Genomic DNA, 25,195 nt, shown 5'->3' with positions numbered 1-25,195 from the left:
ATCTCAAATTGTTGCTTTAGTTACTTCGATTATTTTGAATAACGTTAGTTTTTAAGTTTTCACGATTATCACATCGTTAGTTACATTCGACCACGAAAACTATTTCAAGTTATGGAAAGTCTCACGGCAGAGTTGGAGATGTCAAAACGTGAAGCTAGCGCGCGCTGTGCGCGTCGCAGATTGTTGAGTTTGTATTGGCTTTATACTGTGATATTTTGCTAGCAATAAGCATGGATTGCGTCATCCTCTGAGTCATTTATAGCATCACACATACGTGTACAGCGTTACCTACACTATCTACACGCTATCCCGGTAGGCTCTACGCATTGCCATGCTTTTGTTAGACTATAAACTGATATTGAACAAATAAAACTCATTTTTAAGCTCTCATAAAAACGGATAAAATTTCGAAAATTTTAAAAGGATTTAGTAGTCAGGAAAAGTTCTCAGGTGGGGTTAACAATCGTAGAAATAGGAGACTTCGCAGCGGGTTAAATAATTAATATCACCACAAATAATTTAAAGCCCAACCGTTTAAAACACGAGATAAGATGTTGATGAGACAAATCATCACAGGGCTTCCCGATGCAAAAAAGTGTGCATCGGGAAACTTTTTAAGGCTACTTAGAGAGACTAAATAATTAAATGGTAAATCTTGAATTCCAAGTTGCTCGATTTTTACAGAAAGAAGATGGATTTTAGTATAGGGTTTGATTAGCAAGGGATTAATAGCCATATCAAGCAGTTTGGTATGTCTCTTACGAATAAGGATTAATTGATTTTTGAATTGTAAGCTCTGCGAATTAAAAGCTTTAGTGTCAAAGTGAATTTTCTATCCGTAAGTGGGCAAGCAAGGTGGACACCCTTAATGTGCGTAAGTTCCGAGGAAATATCTTAAGAGGGTCAAATCAAGAAATGTAATCAGAGATAGTGCTTTGAGCTGGTTTCCTCAGGAGATAAAATCGCAACATCATCTCGATTTAATTATGCATTAAAATTAGTCCATAGATCACGGTCACGGTATTATATAATACATCCACAACGCAATATATATTATATATATTATGTAAGTACGAATGAAAACAAATCATTTAGATATAGTAGTAGCCCTTATATATTCATTTAACTGTGAAGTCTGACTTTTTTGTTTGCTCACCTTCATTAATTAGTACAAAAACCTCTCTCTCACTCTCGTTCTCAACATTTAATTAGCTATTCGTTATCAAGCATTAATTAATAAATCGATTTAATAGTATATACAGGAAGACTCCAGTGTCTTCTTTCGAGCAACCACATCAGCAATATATAAAAGCTCAGCAATATAAAAACAAACACGTATAACAGCAGGAAAGTGGTAAATATTTCCACCTTAAAGTGGTCAATATTTCCACCTTTAGTGGGTAAATATTTCCACCTTATACATTACCACCAAACTCACATTATTATTTTATAATTATCCCACTTATTACTACAACATTCTAATAGTTCCATCTTAATATGATAAGAGAATCAATAATTTAAAGATCGATAAGATCTGAGACTAAATAATTAACGACATTCAAATTCCGATGGAAAAGCACACAACTTTGCCAGTCCTTCGAATACCAAAACATGATGAAACATCTCAACGTAAGAGTCCTGTCGTTTTTGGTTCATTCTTTACCACAGAGTTTCATACCACGCATACCAATCGTTCCCAACACGCAGATTCCTCGACCACATGACAGATGTAAAATATGTACAGCCTTTCTCTCTTGATACTCAGCGAGATATTATCATAATCCACAACAAATACAGCGATCTCATCTCAAAGATCCGTATCTTCTGAATAATTCCGGATATCATCTCACGTAGTAAGCACGGTACATCAAGATATGTATCTTAGATCCCAGGGAGATTTAAGTTCATGAGAAATGTTCCTCAAATGTTGTGTTCGGGGTAATCTTTCTTGTGTTGGGTGTAAAATTCTTTCAGAGCCTTGAGCTCGTCGATAAGTTTTTTGTTTTGGCCCTCAAGAATTTGCACCCGCTCCTCCAAACATTTTAAGTACTCCTTCTTCTTTACTCGACAGTGTCGTGCTGCTTCTCTGAGGGTGGTTAAATATGTGAATATGTGATGAAATATGTAAATATGCGGGAAAATATGTTAGCACATTCATATGACGTGTTAAGTTATTTCCCGCACATTTACGGTCCACAAAGACAGGTATGTGGGATTTCTCGCCGTGTATGTTAATCTCATAATCATTTCAAATAAAAAGCTGTTACGTTTCCAGCAAAACAGGAATAAAAGCGTTAGACAATACAGCAATTAAAATTCCACCACACCACTTAAACCCAACAATAAACAAAATAAAAGACTTCCCAGCCGAATTGAATCAACCAATTAACGGACTATTAACTCCCAATTACCTGTTTTTCATGAGCCGTATTTCCCGCTTCTTGCTGGCTTCATCGGCTAACTGTTGGGGGGTCTGGTGGTTACCGCCCGGTATTCCCTGGGTCATTACCACCTGATTTAATTAATTAATTAATTAAGCCTGATTTAGTAATCGATCATTAATTAATTGTGTATTCATACAATTAATCGTGTATGGTGATTAATTGTTGAATACAGCCAACCAATGATAGTATACAAAATCGTATCTCTTACGCTCTAAAATCATTTAAAATGTACAGAATTTAAGTGCAGTACAACCATGTAATAGCTATGTAATAAGCATGTACTAATTATGCAATGATTATGCAATAATTGGCTCCTAATTAGTAATTACCTGGTTGTTGGGCGGCCGGTGGATGTTGTAGTAAGGCGTCGTTATCAGAGCGGTCCTTGGAGCCTGGATAACCTGGATCATCGTCAGTTTAAAGAGAGTAGTTTAGGAATGAGGGTGAGCATGGGGAGTGATGCATATATACTGGGAAAATGTGACGTCATAATGACATGACGTCATAACCTCATAACGCGTCAACCGGACTCAATGTTTTGTTGATTCATGATATGACGAGGCAGTGACGTCACGGTTATGTATGGTGTCCTGAGATGAGGTCACGGTGTGGTATAACAATAGAAGAGGGTCGGCCTTTAATCTAATATGCGACGTGGCGATATCTTAACAATCTAAGTGGTGATGTAATGTCACTAGGTTGGTGAGGTCATTGTTTGTGCGCTGCTCTGCTGTACTGATAAAGATATAATAATTCGTACGGTAATTCTCTTTTTCTCCTCGTGAGCATGACAAAATTATCGTCATGACATCATGTCATTGATTCGACGCAAATAAATCTGTGTTCGTAAGCGAGACTTTAAAAAAGTGATTGTGTCGATCAATGCGATGCTTGTAAAGTTTTGAGATGAAAATTTCGTCGAAATAAGAATGATTTATTGACCGCTTTGCTGAGTCATTGACGATGGTGTGTTTAAAGTGGGCCTGTCACGTGGCTGTCACGTGGTTCAGATATAGTTACAGTTAAAGAGCGTGTCACAGCATCGTGGTTGCAGTTTCGTAGTGTTCGAATACGTGCAAGGAAGGGATACGTTGGTATGTGCGTCACGAATTGACGAATCAAGTCAAAACATTCACGCGAGCCGGAATAATTTGGTAAAATATACTCCAAATATGTACATGTACTCCAAAAATGCAAAAGGTAAATTGTCAGGGTGGACACTCTTAGAAAAATATGCAGGTCCCGACCGTAGTATATTATGATAATTGCGACGATGCGGTGGGCCGGGCTGGTATTTGTATAGGATAGAAAACGGCATGTGGTGCCAGCCAATCACGCTCGCTAGGTGTGTCACAGTGAAAATGAATTTGTCAAAACGTTGCTATTTTTAGATTACGGCTTAGCGTGATGTGAGATCTGTCATGTTGAAGATTTCTTAGTGGTTTAGTAAAACAGTTTGATGAGAAACTGTTTTATCAACAAAATCGCGATTTATGAATGTAAATATCATGGAAAAAATAATCATAAAACAAAATATTTATAAGGTATACGAAGACAGTAAACGACCGGGGGTAGGATTTGGCCGGGGCCGGGAATGTCCAAATTTTGCCGGGGCCGGGAATTGGCCGTTCTGGAATTTGGCCGGGGCCGGGGCCGTGAATTTAATAAATCCACGGCCAAGTTAGAACTTTTCAGGACTTAGGATCTGAACTTATTTTTACATGACAATATAATGTTGAAAATCCATTTTAAGATTTATATGAAAGTTTTAGGCCGATTTTGATCAAAAATTCCCGGCCAAATTCCCGGCAAAAATTGAAAATCGGCCGGGGCCGGGAAGAAATAGCTCCCCCGGTGCCGGGATTTCACGGCGCCGGGAATCCCGGTCGATTACTGTACGAAGAACTAATAATAATCCGACTACTTACAAGCCATACTCAGTGTCATATCAGAATACAAATAACGAATAGCTTACAAAATCTTATATATCCTTACCAAATACAAATAAGTTAGTTAAATAAGTGAAGTTATTAAGTAAAATAAGTGAAGTTAAATAACATTAAGTTAGTTAAATAAGTGAAGTTAACTTACATTACTCAGTACTTGGGTTGCGCTCAGGTTCTGTAAGTCTGCCTGGCTGTTGTTGAAACTCATGATCGTAGCAGACTGGTCTGAGTTGGTTCCCTGAAATAGTTGATAATTAATTTACTATAATTGATTTATAATTGATGTGTAATTGGCTGATTAATTGAGCTTAACTGTTTTCTCTGTTGGGACTATTGTACATAAATTGAAGCTGATTGGTATATTCTATATTAATTTGGATAATTGGTTTTAACAACAAAATTGGCAACAATGCTCTTTCCATAACCTGCGGCGCGGCGAATGACCCGATTAACCATGTCCAAGGTATTACATATATTCTACAATTCAAGAATCCATATCCTACAACTGATGGAAACTATCATGTTCCCTTTTTTATCGATTTTAAGGAAACATTTTCTGGCTTAGAAACATTCTCCGGCTTAACTAAGATATTCACCACTCAGAGAGCATTTTAAGGGACAAAGAACTCGGAACTATTAATCTGCATTCCATTTAAATAGTTGACAGAACTTGGCAAATGCTTTACACGTGACTCACTCTACTGACAACCACTGACAAATACTAACCATTCCTGATGAAATTAAAGGAGCAGTGCAGGTAAAATCTACACCTACAATCTTAAAAGGACTCGACGGAGATCGATCGAAAAGCATTGCACAAATCACGAAATGATCAAAACTCAGAAGCCAGCTATTTTGCTCTCGTGTTCATCAACCTGCAGATTCCTTTGTCGCTCTCATCAAGTAATATAATGGCATAATCTGATTCGATTGTATTTATTTTTTAAATGTATCATCTTTCTTAACATGAAGATACCAATTTATTGGCTTCCGTTGGACGATATAACACAGGAACTCCATCACACTATCACGTCACTTGACTAAAGACCAGGTTTTGCTTTCGTGGGATGCATTGTGCTGCGTGAACTTGCTCAATTTACCAATCTTAACTGTGAGTAGCCAGTATTCTGTGTAGATTCGTGACGTCACCGTGACGTCACAGCTCTGACGGTAACACGAAAGTTGGCGGGGAATGATGGAGTAACTGTGTGCCGATAACTTGCCAGCTGTTAGTGTACAGAAATAACCAGTGCTTAGGAAACTTAAAAGGGTTTCAGAGGACTATTGTCGTATTATATATGATATCAAGAGATCATTTACTGCGACAAGTTTCGATTCTGAAGTATTTGTTCGATTCTCAAAACTGGCGGGAGACAGTGAAAAACTGAAAAAGGCTTCTTTCCAACTACGTGTTGAGGATTTAGCTCAAGTTTTACAAAGTCATAGTTTCAGAACCAGTCTGGACATGAATTACCAGAAGAATCCTGGCCACGTTTTATAATTTGGCGGGACGAAAGTTTAATCCTTGTGCAAACTTTTCCAATCATGCACATATTGTACAATCCTTTTTATATTACATAATCCTACAAAAATCATTTTTTATGCATTAGTTACCCCAGAAAATGAGAAATCAAGACATGATTCCGTACTAATGAGCTAATTAATTTGTCGCTAACGATTTAATTAATTAAACTAACGAGTCAATTAATTAACAAATGACAAAGTTCCTCGTCATTTTGACTTGTCCTGGTCGATTTTGAAATTCCAAAACTTTAACAAATGATATGTGGGCATAAAAGAACGCCGGCTATCCAAATGTTCGTAAGATGCTATGATATATCTGAAGATATCTCCGTAAAATTCAAAACTTAGTAATTACCAGAGAATTAGTATAAACAGGAACAATATAAATACTTTTATACTGTGCCCTAAATAGATTTAGGGAAGTCACAAAATTCCACAAGAGCATTCCATTGCGTAAATCACTTGATTTGATACGTCACAGGAGTCAAAATTTGTGGAATTTTAGGGAAAATTCGTGGAACCGTTTTTTGGGAAACCCAATAGTAATATATTCGATTTCTTAGTGCACAATGATTGATTGATTGAGGAGCACTATCCGGAGGTAGTTGCGGTTGTATTCAGGGAATTTTTCGTCAAAACTTCTGCAAATCGCAAGAACATACGGCGCATTTTTTGCACACGATTCTGATTATTATATTTATACCATAATTTTATAACAATTACATATGAACTGTACGTGGAAGACTAAAAATTTCCCGATATAACTTAAAACCGGTAACATTTTACCTACCAGGAAACCCACAATATAGCGTAACAAATAAAGATTCCTACTAACATGTGTTTAAAACTGAAATACTTAAGCAAACGTGTTATGTTATGTGTGAGGTATGTGCACTATGTTTTACCCATGCACTGACAAAGCACTGACAAAGCACTGACAAAGCCATATTTACAGTTCTAGACCTAACACAAAGCCTGGTGGACCGTTTTCAGATGTGAATTGGACCAATTTTAGATCCGCTCATTGGTCTTTTAGTATTATAATAACATAAAAATGTATAAATTTATTACAGTTATAGCTTCCTGTTATTTTAACCAGTTAAATTCATGTGTTTCTGATGATGATTTTAAAATGTTGAAATACACCTCAAAGTTATATTTAATAGGTTCAACCTGTATTTTTTTGGGCCTGTTAATTCGAAGTGTAATCGAAAATAATGTCAATTAAGTACAAATTATTCTAAGAGATACTACTAGAGATTAAACAGAAGTTTCTGTGTAATAGCCAGATGCTTTAGAGAAGTTGTTTCTATTCAGTACTAAGCAGCCTTATATAATTATCATATGATTACGTCATAATATCGTCACAATTACGTAATAATTGTGTAACAATTACGTCATAATTACCTTGACCTCGATCATGTTAGAGTGCTCGGATGGTGATTTAGGTTCCGCCTTATCACAATACATTAACCCTCACAAACACTGACATAAAATATCTAAACCTAACAGGTGGGGGAACCAATAGTGAATATAATATCAGTACTTTAACAGGCGGGGGAACCAATAGTGAATATAATATCAGTACTAACAGGTGGGGGAACCAATAGTGAATATAATATCAGTACTAACAGGTGGGGGAACCAATAGTGAATATAATATCAGTACTAACAGGTGGGGGAACCAATAGTGAATATAATATCAGTACTAACAGGTGGGGGAACCAATAGTGAATATAATATCAGTACTAACAGGTGGGGGAACCAATAGTGAATATAATATCAGTACTAACAGGTGGGGGAACCAATAGTGAATATAATAGATCAGTACTAACAGGTGGGGGAACCAATAGTGAATATAATATCAGTACTAACAGGTGGGGGAACCAATAGTGAATATAATATCAGTACTAACAGGTGGGGGAACCAATAGTGAATATAATATCAGTACTAACAGGTGGGGGAACCAATAGTGAATATAATATCAGTACTAACAGGTGGGGGAACCAATAGTGAATATAATATCTGTACTAACAGGTGGGGGAACCAATAGTGAATATAATATCAGTACTAACAGGTGGGGGAACCAATATTGAATATAATATCAGTACTAACAGGTGGGGGAACCAATAGTGAATATAATATCAGTACTAACAGGTGGGGGAACCAATAGTGAATATAATATCAGTACTAACAGGTGGGGGAACCAATAGTGAATATAATATCAGTACTAACAGGTGGGGGAACCAATAGTGAATATAATATCAGTACTTTAACAGGCGGGGGAACCAATAGTGAATATAATATCAGTACTAACAGGTGGGGGAACCAATAGTGAATATAATATCAGTACTAACAGGTGGGGGAACCAATAGTGAATATAATATCAGTACTAACAGGTGGGGGAACCAATAGTGAATATAATATCAGTACTAACAGGTGGGGGAACCAATAGTGAATATAATATCATGACTCGACTAAAACAAAACTGATGCAATAATAAATGTGATCTTTATGCTGTTGTCAAGTGTCAACTATAAATACAGCTTCGGCTGTCATCCATGATCTACAGCCATCATGTCAAAGAACAGGAAAACAAAAACTTATACCCTCTCGGAAACTCATCACTCGAAAAATGATCACATACAACCAATAACAACACAACACAAAACAAAAACAATCCCAAAACTCGCCCCGCCCTGGAGTAACAAAACCACCACAACCCCTCACTCAATCAACCCGAGGGTAGAAGGGGAGGGAGCAACTGCCGAGTTTGATTGAAATTTTCAGGATGCACCACCACCACCAATAACATTATACCATAACCGAGTGAAAGGAAGAATGGATCAGACCTTATTTGGATAATGTGGCTTGATGATGAAGATAATGCTGCCTCCCGCTGGGTGATCGCTCATTTTCGAAAATAGACGCATGCTATTAGCGGGCAGGTCAAGAGTTACGAGCAGGCAGAGATCTAGAAGTCACAGTCCAAGGGAGAACCGTTTTGCGAAAGTTTAAAAGGCAGACAGGAGAGAAACGTTTACGAAAGCGAGCCGAGAGGGTAATGATGCGGGTAGGAGCGAAAGTAAGGGGAGGTTAAAGTTCAGGAGGGAGGGAGCAGTTTTGTAACTTGTTAGTATTTGTAGTGCAAGTGGTGTTTTAATACTTGTCTTTGTTGCAAGGTGTGCGTGTGATCTGATGTGCATCTTACGTTCGAAGCCGATCTTTCCGTAAAATTTAAAGATATCACAGCCCAGCAAGTGATGATTTAAACTTATTTTTGACATTTATACCGTAGAGGGAGCAAAATTGAGCGGGGTACAACGCGTCAAACTAGATATAGAGAGAGCGAATGAGCGTCAGATCACGCTGACTATGTCACATCAGAAAAGTCGACACATAAATGATACGTCCTCGATGGTAAATAGATGCTGCCATTACCGTCGTTCTCAGCAGAGACACCAAAAACTCCAGTATTAAATACCTTTAACTGCTCACTAAATTTAATGAGAGAGCGATTTTGATGCAGATTACGAGGGGTGGTTGTCCACGAAGACAGAGGCGCGCTAGTGGTGGTGAGGCAATTAGATTTACGAGACATGATGCGTTGTTGGTGCGGGTGAGAGCCTTATTTGGAGACAGCGGTCGAGTGGGAGGGAGGGGGGCCGGGGGGGTTAAGGGCATTTTGGGCATTTCGTAACTTGGAACATTGTTGATTGGTGTTGAAATCGTCCATCTCTTTTCTCATTTTCTTATCAGATTTTTTCCTTATAACCACAGATAACGAAATATGTACTTGGATGTCTACCGCCTTGATTGTATATTATATATTTTACCAAAACCCATAATCATGGGTAGAGTGGACCGCTGCCAGTGTCTCTCTTTCCCAAACAAAAGGAAATGATATTAATTTGATTGACCGTTCTCAAATGCAAAATGATACCGAGAATGAAATCGGTCGCTCGCTTTTCCCATTCATTCACGGCTTACGAATTGTATAAATAAGTTTCGATTGATTACATCAATCAGATGCTGTAAAAATCTCTTTGGGTTGCGTTCGGGTCGATACCTAGTATTTCGGGGTAAGGGACAAGGGTGGTAGTTATTACTTATTGAACAAGCTGGAGTTTATTGAATCTTCATTGCCGAGTACAGCTGCCTTTGGGTAGTTCTTCTTAATCTATTACAATTGTAAATGAATGGGAAAAGCGAGCGACCGATTTCATTCTCGGTATCATTTTGCATTTGAGAACGGTCAATCAAATTAATATCATTTCCTTTTGTTTGGGAAAGAGAGACACTGGCAGCGGTCCACTCTACCCATGATTATGGGTTTTGGTAAAATATCATCTCTTTTTGATTATAATGTCAGGGTACTTTATAAAGTCGAAATATAAACTGATTCTTCATTAATAAGGAGGAAGTTTCAACGATTTCGAAATTTTTCCTTTAAAAACATATCCTTGTGTTTAGGGAAGCATATCGGTCGATCACTGACTGAATATGCCACTTAATACTTATTCAAGTTGGCATTAAATTCATATATAATGACATTAAACTGTCGTGGCAAAGCAGAATTTGTTGGAAATCACGAATGAGCAAAATTCTCACCTTTCGCACGTGCAAACTTTGAGCGGACGTTGCGTGCGCATCCAATATTGAATCGCCGTAAATTTGTGCATGTAATTGTTTTATATATAGCTTGATAAGCATGCAAAGTTTCAAAGTATTTCAAGAAGAACTGTAATCACAACGGCACTCTAAAGTTGACAGAAAATGACGAAAACAGCAATTTTCAGTGATTTTAGCAATTTTCTTTCAATTTGGGCGTGTCCCCACGTGTGCAACTTTTCGATTTTCAACTTTAAAACTAGCCTAATGCACAATTTATACCTATAAGAAGCAGAAATGAGCTCCACAACCCAAGGCATGGCCCAACACCAGAGAATACTAAATCGCAAAATTGACGTTTTTATAAAATAATTCTTCAAAAAAGCACAAACTTCAATAACGAATATCTTTATGAAGGAGCAAGCTAGAAAAACTTTCCGGTAGATTTTCAGAATGCTTGAACAATTATCTAAGATGAAAATTTCCTCAGATTTTGAATAAAATTACATCTTAATGGTTTAAAATTAATTTTAAAAGTTATTACTTTGTCAAAAATCAAGTTTTAAAAACGGTTAACTTGATGACGTCATCAAGGGGTGTTTATGACGTCAAATAATTTTTTTATACAATGTAAACTAAAGTGTAAACAATTATTTGCAAGACCTGTGGTCGGAAATGGCTGTATCTTTTATAGGTACAAATCTACAGACACCTGAATGTAGCCTATAATTGACTGGCAAAGCGTCTATCCCTGAATATATGTATGTATGTATGTATCACGACAATCTGTCGTAAAACAGGGGTTCTAGAAAACCCATTTCCCGATGCTCCTGAAACTTGAAACTTTTTTTGCAATCGATTTGGTCAACGTCTAGACGTCCTAAAAAATTTCAGATCTCTAACTCAATTTTAACATGGTTTTTAAGGCACCTGAATATGGCGATTTTGGGTTTTTTACCGAATTTCGTATAACAGTGCTGGCGAGTATTTTATGCAAATTTCTTAAAAATCTCAACGTAACTATTTTTTATTCCTGTCATCTTTGACATCAAATTAGAATGTTTTGAACTAAAAATAAATCTGTCGAACGACTTCCGATGAGTCTTAATGCCTGAAAAACTCCTGCCGGAGGCGGCGGCCTTCGGCCGCCGCCTCCGGCCGGAGTGCACGCTTCGCGTGCACGAAAGAGGCTTGTAACGTGTACCAAAGGGGGTATAATAGTAAAGGGCCAGGGGGTATAATAGTAAAGGGGGTACATAGTATACCCACAATAAATGCACCGGTCGTGCTTGCCAGCACTGTGATAAAATTATTATTAATTTTTTATTCTTATTTTTTAAATTTTTAAAAATTATTTAAGAGAGGCTGGGCCTGCCGCCTGGTTGGCCCACGAGAGGATAGCATATGAATGCTTTGCCTACCTCTGGGGTATGGCAGTCCTGTGGGAGGATGCCGGTGGAATCAAGATGTGTAATCAAGGATGATGGTAAGTGTTGTGGGGGGTGTCATAGTTATTATTAATTTATGTAAAATAGACAGGAGTGGAGAAATTATAAAACTGATTAATATACAATGTAGATTATAGATAATATAGACTAATTTTATTTTTATATTTTGTGTGAACGATCTATCATAATATTTTTTGATATAATTGTTAAATGAAAATGTAAATTTATGATGATATCCTTTTGAGACTCATTTCAGCCCATTACAGGTTTACTAATCCCCACCTAAAATAAAGTGTCCATAATCCCCCCCCCCCCCCCCCCCCCCCCCCCACTTTTGCAAAAGACTCACCAATTTTGGTTAATCTAGACGGATTTACGCAATTATAGCTTTTACCTCTTCAGAGCAGCATGGTATTAACGATCAAAAGAAAAACGTTAAAATTTACATCAACCCTCGTCTCGACATCACCACGAAATAAACAGAATAATTTTGAGGAACTATAAAAATTGTAACCACAAATTATTATATAGCTTATACATTTAATGTTAAAGTCAAAGATACCGGTTTATTAGTTCTCTAAATGAGGCAGACTAACTTTGCGGAATTTACTTGGAATTGATTAATTGATCTAAGATGGTTATTAGTTCCTCTTATTTATATCAACTCTGTAAGGATCAAATTTATTAATTTAATGAAAGGAGGAAATGTTCCCAGAGTTATCAGCCTGATAAATTCCGCTGAGTGCTAATAAATGTTACTAATTCTATCATTCCTAACGAGCATTGCTTGCATCAGGTAAATTTGGCAGTGAAACCTAAGAGTTTGAGCATGTTACCAAATCATTATGTACAGATATACGAGCTATTAATAGATTTATAGGTGAGCCAGCAAAGAATATCTTGAAAAGTCGTGCAATCCAATGCAGGTTCACTGTCAGACCGTGTCATCTCCGTGCTAATATTACTAAACCAATAGTTTCTTAATATTATTATTATTGCGAAATACAACTCTTCTAATTCAAATCGTCCAAGATACCGGGGCAGTGAAAACAAACCTTATGTTAGTTGCAGGGTAATGTTTCAGAAAAAAGTGGTTCTCAAAATATTATAAATTTTGGGGGGACTTTTTAGGCTATATAGATATACTCTACATGTGGATGTAGTACAATTTTTAGGCCTATACAATTACAATGGGGATAAGGGGGTTTGCTGCATTTACCCACACCATGGCGACGGGTTACCGAAACCGGAATATTGCAGCAGAAATAAATTACGTGAAGTAATTGGCACCCTTTACGAAAACATTTTTTCTTTTCGAGAACTTTTTTCTTTTCGAGAACTTTCTGACGTAATAATTTAAATTCGATATCATCTAGTAGATAATTTGTCGATGGAGTCTTAAAGCCGCTGTGACCAGACCAACATATGTCAAAACCATATAATTTAATGTTATTTCATTGCTAGTACATAGTAATAAGAATCACACCTATGTTAATATAATCATAAAGATAGCTGAGGTCATCAGACAACCTTTCTCTACAGCGTAGAAATTTCTACAAAGTTCAAAATTATTGAATTCCAATAGTTCCCAACAGAGTAAGTTTCCCAGAACTATTTAACTGCAAATTAATTAACTAATTATCCTAATTACCCTAATTATCGTTAATTACTAACCTGAGGGAGGGCGACTACCGTTGGCTGACCGCCAGAGTTGCTGGAGTTTGTGAGGGTTGACGCTAACACTGACATTACATCTGACGTTACTATGACCGGAGTGTGGAATAAACCGCCCATGTTACTCGTCTGAGGTCCTAAGAGAGAGAAATTAGAATAATTTGCTAATTAATTAGAATAATTAACTAATTAATTAGAATAATTAACTAATTAATTTAATTAACTCGTTAATCAGGGGGAATAACTACAACTGGTCTATTAAAGGGATTAACCACTTGAATGTTCAGTTATTGAGTCATGATATCAAGTAACTTGTCATTAATTTCGCCAATCTTCAGTTGTAACATTGATTAAGTTTAACAGTTAATACCAACGTTAGGAGTCGATTTAGAGAGCTATATTAATACTATATCAGGTTAGGGTAGGGGTGGGTGTGTCTGGCACGGGATAACCATGGCGCGCAGGCGTAACCATGGTAACCACTAACCAGTGCAGTGTTCGTTCACCCACCTCAATAAACTCTGTGACGTCATGGCTCTCAAAAATTAAATGATGGCTTTTACGTAGTCGAAAAATTGATAGTGCAACGCCCGCATCGTTAATCTGCCAGGGTTTAGGCTGACCTGTGATCAACTGTCGACATAATGCAGCTTATGATCTAGGTTTCTTGCGTAATAAAATATTAAGCCTCATTAAAATTAAGAGGTACGTGAGCGGTTATGTTGCACTCTTTGAACCATATCTATAATGAGACTTATTGACGAGACCCCGCCTAGTCATTGACGTCATACCAGAGCCGGCGGGAATTTAAAAGCAAAAAATTGTTAAATTAAATTTACTGAAATCAAATTACTTAAAATCACTAGTTTTAAGCTAGTTTAAATCATTGGCATGGAACTCCTTTTATAATGAGCATTTTACATCCGACCAATGAGATTGCAGCTAAGAACCTATTAAAAGGAGGAACTTAAGCTACCCGAATGAAATATACAGATGCTTTATTCTGAGGGCAATATAAATGCTTGCAAAATCGTGTGTGAGTTGTTATACTTCAAAATAAAGAGGGTCCATAATCAAGATCTTAATACAATAATACCATTTTGTTAAATGCTATCAATTTCTTACAAAATAAAAATACACCCTTTAAACAGCCAATATAGTGAAAAAAAGGCTGCTAAAATTGTATTTTAAACCAAATTCAGAGTTCTCCATTCTTCTTACCGGCTGGAAGCCCCCCCCCCCCCCCCCCTCAATTCCCAACCTTGATTTCTACTCCTATTCCCAGCCCTTTAAATCTCCCATTTCATGCATGCTCTAACATGCCCAGGCCTGTCCACTGCCCACCTAACTCACCAGCTAATATCTGCTGCTGGTGTGGAGGGGCCAGGTTACTGTTGTTGATGGTGACCTTGGTAACCTGGTAACCTGGTAACCTGGTAACCTGGTAACCTTATAGGGTGCTAAGTGCTAACTCACCAGCTAATATCTGCTGTTGGTGTGGAGGGGCCAGGTTACTGTTGTTGATGGTGATGACCGCGGGTTGAGATACCTGCGCATTGTGACTCTCGTTTAGGCTGACGGCCAGGTTCAGCTTGCTGTCCTGTTTATTGTCACTGCCTGTCCCACTTTCACTCGCCAACTCGTCAAGTATCTTCCTGGAGAGGGTGGACGGTTGAAACACCGGACTACATTGTATGATACATGGGTAGACAAAACCTGGTAACCTTGTTGCCTTGGTAACCTGATAACCTGGTAACCTGGTAACCTGGTAATCTTGTTTCCTGCGCAATTCTAACAGTGGGTTACGTGGTAAGATATTAGATATGAATCCAGATTCCAGATGTAGGGTGTTATTATTGGGAATGAACTGTTTGCACCTGGAATATTCTAGCGTATATCGTCCCTTTTAGTCATGACAGTTTCTGTTTGATATTATTAGCAACTCCTTGTCTTCACTACCTTGATACAGAGTTATACACTTGAAGGCTGATGAAGTCTATTGAGGAAAGGTGCGAATACCTGAACCTATTAGTCGCTACAAGGGAAAGTTCTAGAAATATAAAACTGTGTGTTCAGAGACTTGTTTGATGATTGTTCAATACATTCGATGATAAGCGCCTGAGTTTGGAAAAGACAGAGAAACTATTTGTTACTCAGCCGGGAATAAGTTGGTTCAAATTTGAGGCGATTTGGTGATGATTTTGATTTTATATTATTGCAAGACGGAGTGAGGAATTAAGGAGGCCCTGTTCTAAGTAGCTGGTATGAATTGCGGTGCATAGCCATAAGTTTGTAAATGTACAATTTGAAAACAATCTGCAGTAAACTCCTAGAACAGCTCTTCTTCTAGTACCCTATTAATTTGGACAAAACTCCTACTTTTTACACGTAAATTGTATAAATTCCTGACAAGAATGTACATATTTTCTAGAATTTGGTGGTGGTGTTAATCGTTTTCTCAACGTATCCGCAAGTAATAGTGGTCACGTATTTTTTAACAGTCTATATATCATATGACGTTGAAGAATCCGTTTCAATAACACGAAATTGACAAATCGTTTATGCAATTACAATGCGATAACTGTTAACATATATATCCAATTAACGAGCACACATCAAGGCCATGCCTGCGCCTCTTTGTTTTCTGTAATCGTCATAGATTGTTGTTATCACACCAGACAAATAAGTCTCTAATTCGAACAGAATTTCCTAACATTTTATCTTTAATAATTTTAAGAAAACAATTTGAGTTAAAAAATGTGTGCCTTAATGCCAACTCTACAGTGGTGTACTCCAGTCTCCACAGTAGAGACTAGACTCCTTAGTCCTTAAATTTCATAATTGGTTAAGTTTATAACAATATTCCAAGATATCTTGGCGATATAACTCCATAAACGCAACCATGACGTCACCACCCAAAACATATGCCAGTGGTATTACCGAACCACCACAGCTGATTACACTCCGCTGTAATTCGAAACTTGGATGGAACTAACCCCGGAACCGAGTGTTGTAACTAAGTAGTACCACGGATGCTAGGGGTATGTATTGACATATAATATCGTAACACGTGGTCATGGTAACACGTGGTTTGTAACACGTGGTCATGGTAACACGTGATTTGTGTCACGTGATTTGTTGATATGGTTCGTGGTACTGCTACTTTATTTTGAAATAGCAGCTGACGTATGCGATTATATTTTCAAGCAACCGATGCAATGTAATCAGTCATATTATATTTCCAAAGGTAATGTTTTGGAAGGATCGTGTCATTTAAACCAATATGTCAGAATAGAAGGATTGAGATTTGATAAGAGATGTTTTAAATGATTTATGAGATCTGGGTTATGTCAAATGATCTCGAGTTTTTGTGAAGAATTTAAGAATACATTTTTTAAATGTAGACATTATAATTTATAAACCTCACGTCTGCAGGCGAATAACGAAGTTTAAATTCTATGGGCGGCTGTGAATTAGAATTCAGAGATATCATTGACTTAAGTTTACGCTCGCTTCTAAGCGAATAATATCTAAGGGTCTACCTCGTTAATAACGATGCTCAGTTTTAAAAAACAATAATAACGAATCATTGCTAAAAACAAGTTTTGTGTTTGTGTAAAGTGGATTGTGGATATTGAGGTCACAAGGTTTAAAGTATTTTTAGTCCTAACACTTTTACAATTTTTCAACAGTTGCAGTCTAGAAACACATACCTTCGACTATTTCATCCAATGTCACTAGGTTATTCACAACAGAACATGTGACTCTATACTATGTAGCCATGGTCTATGATAGTATTGTGCATGATTTACAGTACCTAAGTGCAAAATGTTAATTTGTTTACAAAGGGTCCCTCCACCACAACACTACATGATTCAGAACGCAACCAGGAGCCCGAGTATTCCAGGCCCAGGCAACGTCACCCGGTAACCTAGGACACGTCACCCGGTCACCTAGAACACGTCACCCGGTCACCTAGGACACGTCACCCGGTCACCTAGGACACGTCACCCGGTCACCTAGGACACGTCACCCGGTCACCTAGGACACGTCACCTAGACCGCATTTACCTCCTGACACGACCAATATTAATACAACCCACTTCCATGCCAATGTACATGGTATTTTAGGTCACACACACTCTGAGAGTCGTGTTCTATAATTATTGGCCATTAATTTGGCAGCTCAAGGCTTTGTGTGGTCATACAATAGTAATAATAACCTGCGTTGGGTTTTTTCGGGAAACTCCGTCAATTAAATAAAAATTCTGGTGTTCCCCCGATAATTGACATGGAGGGAATGCCCGAGCAATTCCAAACACACATGATCTATTACTATATCAAAATCCAGTGGCTCTAAGGACAAAGTCCGCTCTATGACGTTGGTCAGCAGAGTCCTGTCATTGGTCGGATGTGAGTCACGTGACACGACAGTAGCCCACGTGATGCATTACAGAGCCGCTTTGTGACGTCACGCCAGGTCACGCGACGTCACGTGCGTTGCTAACTGTGGTCACGTGACATCACCAAGCGTCACGTGACGATGTCACGTGCTCACACGACACTACACATAGCTGTGTTGTGATGTAATACAGGCCGGTGTCGCTGGATAGAGCTGTGTGTTGGGCTGTCCGCCTGAGTGTGTAATAGTGTGGCTAGAAAAAGTTGAGAACTGAGAACCCGGCTGCCGGCACAGAAGAGATTATTAGAAAAATCTAGAACACTCTCTAAGGCAATCTTTATTTAAATCTTTGAAATTACCTAATGGTTTCGCCTTTAAAACCTTGAATAAAGACTGTTTACATTTCCTATAGACATTAAACGACCATCTTTCGGGATTTATCCACTACAGTCGAGTGAATTTATCAGCAGACTCAGTTAATTCCAGCCTGAACGTCTGTAACCACATTATCTCTCTTATCTGCAGCACAGTCGCAGAACATGCAGACTCAATAAACTCTGCAGCACAGTCGCAGAACATGCAGACTCAATAAACTCTGCAGCCACAAACTCTACTGCTTAACTATTAGAACAATCAACGTCTTCTCAGCGACCAATCTGAGTGCAGCCAACCTACAGTTATATTTCCCAGACTATTCACTAAGACTAAGTGTATTTCAGCTTGACTTATAATACCGAACTAATTACTGGTTCCACCAATGATTTTATAATTACCAATTCGTTTCACCATTTAGCTGCACAAGATCAAAGCTCTCCTCTGCTAGAGTTTAATAATGGTTGATGATTTCACTCCAAGTGACGTAATGCTACGATTAGATGACTAGATGAGGCCGCACGAAATTAAAGTTGCCTGCATATCACCCTACAGTTTTTAAATTAAATTTAATGTGGATCAGCCAGACCGGGTTTTGCTTTTAGTTGAAGGGATAAATCTTTCCAAGGAAAATGTACACAAATCACAAATCTCGAACTTTCCAGATTTTGCGAGCATCATGAAAACATTTTCAGTTTTGCGTCATGATGTCTGAAACTAAAAGCTACAAGAACCAACTTTTAGAAGATTCTTTAATGGTTATGATTCTCGGCTGGTGACTGGCTTATGTGATCAAAACCACCTGTGTTATTTATAGCGATTTCATATAATAAGTTGTCACGTTACACAAAAAATGGATAACACTGTCTATTTTACTTTTGACAAAAGACTGCTGAATTTTTCCATAGAAGTTAACAAGTTTTAAGTGTCATTATCAAACTATATAATAGTCATTCAAACTATGACACAAGCTTCTGGCGCATATTAAATCTTAACCCTGGGAATAAAGCTATCATTGCACAACACTGCCATTTTAGCGACTCTGTCATTTGTCAACATTTAATAACTTGGTAGTTTCAAGGAAATCAATCAACAAAACCATGTGTCATATTCCGGTCAATTTTATAATAATACAATGACTTATAAATGACTATGAGTTTAAGTGCTTAACTGCCACCGATTACGCTCCCTAGTAATATCTGTGGGTGATGTTTAACGATATAACCCATGCGTAGCGGCGCAACATTTCCTGCATTTTTTCCTGTGCCGATAACAAACTACTTGACGTGACTCATCGATACAGTAATAGCATGTCTGTGAATGATGACACGTGACCATGGTGACACGTGACCATGGTAACACGTGACCATGGTGACACGTGATTAATGATAACACAGGTGCGGAGGAGACAGGGTGTGGGTTCAAGTTGTGCGTGTTCTGGGAGAATGGTGTTCATTAGAACAACAACCACATGTAGAGTGTGGTGACTTCCTTCATAGTGACTAGTTGGTATCTGTTGTAAGGTTAGAGAGCCAAATTCTTAAAATAACTTAGTTTTTTTGTTTCAGTCATATGCCATCAAATTTTAGAAGGTACTATCAAATTTAGATAACTTATTACTTGTCGATCAAAAGGATTTTTTCCTGAAGCTATCCGCAATTCAAAAAAAAATCCAGATCCAAAACTTACACCAGCTCTATCCCGGCCCCAAGAATAATAAATTCCGGAATTCCAAATATCTGACCGGTCGAGTTACTAGATATGTAGCTGCCTCCGCCAGTAACCCGCCAGTTAACCACATTCCACATATTACCACATATTTCACTGCGTGATACGCATGATACGCAGGTAAACATTGCACGTCCCTCAGTAGAAATCTAGACATAGCCCTGTACCATTAATATTCATGTCTACTGTGTAGCGGCTGACCCTACTTTTCGGTTACCCACGGTGGGATTCTAGTTATACCTTTACCTACTAACAATACATTTCACACTCCTATGTTTTACTATACCTGAAGGAAGGCCAAGGTCTCCTAGACCAGCAAATTACATAACAAATTACGTATAAGTTTTACCTCTAGATTCTACAAATAACGCAACAAATCCTTGTTTTTACCTGGTCTTCTAGAATCTAGACCAGCAAATTACAAATTAAACAACAAATTACACAACAAACTACATAACAAATTACACAACAAATTACACAACAAATTACACAACAAATTACACAACAAATTACACAACAAATTACATAACAAATTACATAACAAATTACATAACAAATTACATAACAAATTACATAACACTGCTTACCTGTAGGAAGGTCTCCTTGACAGCTGTTCTCTTTGCAGGGCGGCTCTTTTTTCATTGTCAGCATCTTCCTGGAACAATAACCGCTGTCTACTAGTTGCTGGATGTAACATTACATGTAACTAGTTGTGCGGTGTGTAATTTAACAATTGTGTGTAATTTAACGGTGTAATTGTGTGTAATTTAACAATTGTGTGTAATTTAACGGTGTAATTGTGTGTAATTTAACAATTGTGTGTAATTTAACGGTGTAATTGTGTGTAATTTAACAATTGTGTGTAATTGAACGGTGTAATTGTGTGTAATTTAACGATGTAATTGTGTGTAAAAAGAATGTACCTTACGAGACATTTTTGTGGCGGACCAATGTGCGACGACCGAAATTTTGGCGGTCCGAAAATATGGCGAAATTGAACAAAAACCGTCACATTTCGGACGTCACAGAAAATAAGGGTATTTTTCATCATTTTGTTTTCTGACACAAATTCAAAAATTTTCTAAAAATCGGTAAAATCATGTCGAAACAAAATGAAACTTATAAATCGATTTCTTCATCTTCCTCTAAGGGGTCCGGCTCGAATCTTTCAGTTTCACTTATTGAGTTTGGTATTAAATTGTTTATCTTGACTTAGTCTATAAGACGTTTATGTTAGCACATAAATGTAATTTATTGTAAATTTAAAACGTATAACTTGACATTAAATTCATCATGGAATATTCATATTGTGTTTATTTGTCCCACCATCATATCACTAACTTTTCAAGAACAAAATGAATCGATGAAGCCACAATTATTGGAATAAGCTAAAAATAATGCGACGGATTCTATTACGACGACCGAAATTTTGGCGGTCCGAAAATATGGCGAAATTTAGGGAAAACCGTCGCATTTCGTACGTTATAAAAATGTCTTGTAAGGTAACTAGCGTGTAACTTTTGGAATTGTTTGGTTTGATTATGTGTATTTTATCTGTGGACTAGCCGCACAATAAAGGATATTATATACATAATTACGCTTTTGGTCAGTCAGAAGAATATTGATATGTAATATGTATAGTGTACAGTGCAGTTACCGGAGGAAACTGATTACTAAATTAGGATCAAGAAAAATCCTAGCTTGCCAGAACACATCATGCCTTTCAATTTCAAATGAATTGCTTTTCAAACAACCAGATTACATAGAAATGGACCATTCTATTTGTGGCACCTACCCGTGTCATGAATCAAGATACAGATTACGTGAGCGAAACGTCAAATATCACTCCAGCTATTTTGGGTGTAGATATCTACTTCAGTCTCTCTTAGAACGCGATCTATTTTTGTTCGTTACAATGGGATCCAAATATAACATGGTGCGGGCCCCCGGTATGGTCTGGATGGTTAATTACCAGCGATCCCGGTTACGTAACCGTTACGTCGCTAATAGCGTTATTGGATATTCTGAATCTGAGCAACGGTATAACGGGAGTATGGCGAGCTTTTGGATGGGATAACTATCAATTTGAAATTGCTATTTATAAATGACATGATGGTAGTTCTGAGAATTGATGGAGACGTGTTTGGTGCATGCTCGAGGCAACTTCTTCGTGATATTTTTGCCATATTCGGCCTAGGAATCCATTTTATAGGTTATGTTACGATAGATGAAATAATCCTCAGGACAGCAAAATGTAATTAAATAGTTCCTTGCGCTACCTTATACCCATGTTCAATGAACTCAGCTAATGTTAATTGTTCGTGCCTAATAGCAACTTACAAAGTACAAACAGTCGGGTCACGGCTTATGGTCGTTTTTTTTGAGCATATGACACTTTACGCCTTTAGTTATGGTTACGCCTATGGTTACGCCTATATACAAAATGCATGTGAAAAATACGTTTTTAAATTTGTTGAAAATTTAGAAACGGTGTATAATTTGAAATGTACACTTTATGAGAAATTCCACTTAGCAATTATGAAGTTATGTGATTAGGCCCACATGTGTGTAAAATGATCCACCTTCGTCCTTCATACTAAATAAAAGGTTTGATTCTCAAATTTCATATCCTACTTCAGTACACATTTGGTTATGTTTGAAAAAACACGTGACAAAATTGGCAATGTATGCCAGGAAGTACAGATGGGTCAAGAATTTCGAGATGCGGAATTTCCGAAGACAGGGAGCCGAAAAAATTGAAAATTAAACTCCAATTAGAAGTTTGGGAAAAAGTGGGATAGCATACTGACATGACCGAGCAGAAAAAGGAACATCGGTCATCACACCAGATTCCAAATAAATTACTTAAACTAACGAATGGCCTAGCAGGTCATGATAATTTATCATTATTCTCGTCTCCAAATCTTTTCGCTGCAATAGCTGGATTCGGCAGAAGAGTTCTTAAACATAGAAAATGCAACACTCATGTTGATGAAAGCTGCGTAGAACATTGGAGCATAGTAAATTACTGACATGGTGTAGAATGTTGTAAGTTAAAGGAATTCAAAGCTTGGAAGGCGCAACAATATTATTGCCTAAACAGGTTCTGTAGAAAAAATGGAGATGGAAATACTCAAACCAAGGAACCTCAACACTAAACGATATTTTGAACCTAATGTCATCCACATTGATCCGCAAGAACGAACGAAAACGCAAAATTTAAACTTTTCTTAAAATAACTCTATTAAAATCTACACATGGTAAAACGGTAACGTGCTGCTAAATAAGCCCTGATAAGCACAATACAAGGAGATCCCAGTAAATATCAATTAGATCTCCGCGACCCAACACCTGGTTAACCAGTTAATCACATCGTTACAACTCCCAGCAGCACCGTCAAAAATCATGAGCTCGCAAAATTATGGATCACAGAATCACTAATTAGTTTCCCCGGAGAGAACAAAGTGCCAAGACAGTTTAATACAATTACCTTTGTAAAAGATACCATTCGACACGTTTATCACCGGAGACACACTACAGCAAGTACAAACACAAAACTGACCAACAGCGGCATTAATAAACCGGTTCATCACAAGATGAAGCCGACACGGTGGAGAAGGAGTAATAGCGGTTCAAACCTACCTGCGATTCGAAGCTGTTTTGGAGGAGGTTGCTCGACGAGTTGTTGTCCATCTAGACTTTCGGCCTGAGAGAAATATGTTTCGTCATTTCCTGGTTGATGCCCCGGGAGCCTGGCGGCCCCCTGATCATGTCACGTGGTTAGTCACGTGTCAGGGTAGTTAGTCAATCCGAATATTGGACGCCAAGGTGAGACTGGAGATCCAGGTTAAAGCCCTAATTGCTCAAATAAGAGGCTCTTACATACCAGATAATAAGGATTTTCAGTATCAGCTGATAGTAAACATCACAATGTAATACCAGTGAACGAACTTTCTACGTAGCAATGACAAATAACGCCCGAGCTTTACCATTGGAAGATGCCCTCTGACGTTCGATGACATAATATTTTGCAAAGTTATTATACTGTGGTATAGTGCGCGGCTTTGCAATTCGTCATCAAGATTTTTACGCCGCGCTAAGTTTTGTTTTTGCTATCTTTGGCACATAACAGTATCTTTGTGTATTAATTTGAGAACTGAGATGAAAAAATGAATTATTTTAAAATTATTCAATGATTAATTTATTGATTTTTTATTAATGAAAATAGTTTTCTTTTATGCATTGCTGACAAAATCAATTTTTCCGCTTTATTACGCATGCAGTTTAAGCTTCAACAAAACAATAAAAAAATAAAAACACCATTTTTCTTTGATTTGTTCACTTAATTAAATGTCATGAAATACACAGCACGACTCCGGACTCATGGTTGGAAAAGGTTTTTATTATAAATGAACATGGTTTTTTTTACTGAGCTGCGCTTAGTTAGCCTGTGCATCATTCCGCTGAACAAAGATTCAGCGGATGTGTTTATAAACATTATAGCTTGAGGTGTCATGTAAGCCGTAAAGGTATCCAATTTCCCAATTCACATATTGATTTACTGCATAGTGCATACTCCTCAAATTGAAATCATACATAATTATAATTGTGTTTGCACTTTGCTATTATTATTAAAGTTTGTTGACTCGCTATTTTTCGACAATTTTAGTAAGAATTCCAAAATTTATGTTATGCGAAACGATGATCATATAGTGATATACTTTGAATAAAATTACATGCATGCAATTTGTTTATTACAAAATTGCTCTCCCGACACAAACTTTAAAAATCTCGTTTAAAAATGAATTTTTGACGACAATTCCAAATCATGAGCATCACATCATTGTACATCATTAGTATTACATGTGATAGGATAATTAATCGATCAGGAGTTATATATATGGGAGAAAACAGATCATAATTATAATTTCAATTTACATTTGTTCTCTGTATGAACTAGCACCGGAATTGCACACATCGCTCTTGTATCTTATTCCAACAGCTGATGAGCAATAAAGGTACTAATCTTTAAAATAATGGCTATATAT

The 25,195-nt window shown here is 37.4% G+C and overlaps 1 protein-coding gene across 7 annotated transcripts; it reads right to left on the bottom strand.

The window, feature by feature from the left end:
• Window positions 1-376: 376 nt before the first annotated feature.
• On the bottom strand, window positions 377-24,157 carry LOC134824971 (cyclic AMP-responsive element-binding protein 1-like). Of its 7 annotated transcripts, none has more exons than XM_063837008.1 (9): window positions 24,034-24,157; window positions 23,790-23,853; window positions 20,735-20,802; window positions 15,123-15,301; window positions 13,647-13,783; window positions 4,536-4,628; window positions 2,774-2,845; window positions 2,412-2,512; window positions 377-2,086 (listed from the first exon to the last, which is right to left on the bottom strand). In XM_063837008.1, exons 2-9 carry the CDS (start codon window positions 23,838-23,840, stop codon window positions 1,921-1,923), a joined length of 867 nt encoding a protein of 288 aa, XP_063693078.1. In that variant the 5' UTR covers window positions 23,841-23,853; window positions 24,034-24,157; the 3' UTR covers window positions 377-1,920. The 7 variants fall into 7 exon arrangements, with proteins under 7 accessions (XP_063693078.1, XP_063693075.1, XP_063693076.1 ...); XM_063837005.1 differs by having other exon boundaries at window positions 20,735-20,853; window positions 24,034-24,131; XM_063837006.1 differs by having other exon boundaries at window positions 2,412-2,497; window positions 20,735-20,853; window positions 24,034-24,131.
• Between the last annotated feature and the right edge of the window lie 1,038 nt (window positions 24,158-25,195).

This window comes from Bolinopsis microptera, chromosome 13 (assembly GCF_026151205.1).
Source record: "Bolinopsis microptera isolate Bmic1 chromosome 13, MBARI_Bmic_1.0, whole genome shotgun sequence".
Lineage (NCBI taxonomy): Eukaryota > Metazoa > Ctenophora > Tentaculata > Lobata > Bolinopsidae > Bolinopsis > Bolinopsis microptera.
Note: the sequence above shows the minus strand (reverse complement) of the source record. Positions and strands in the feature narration are given on the sequence as shown.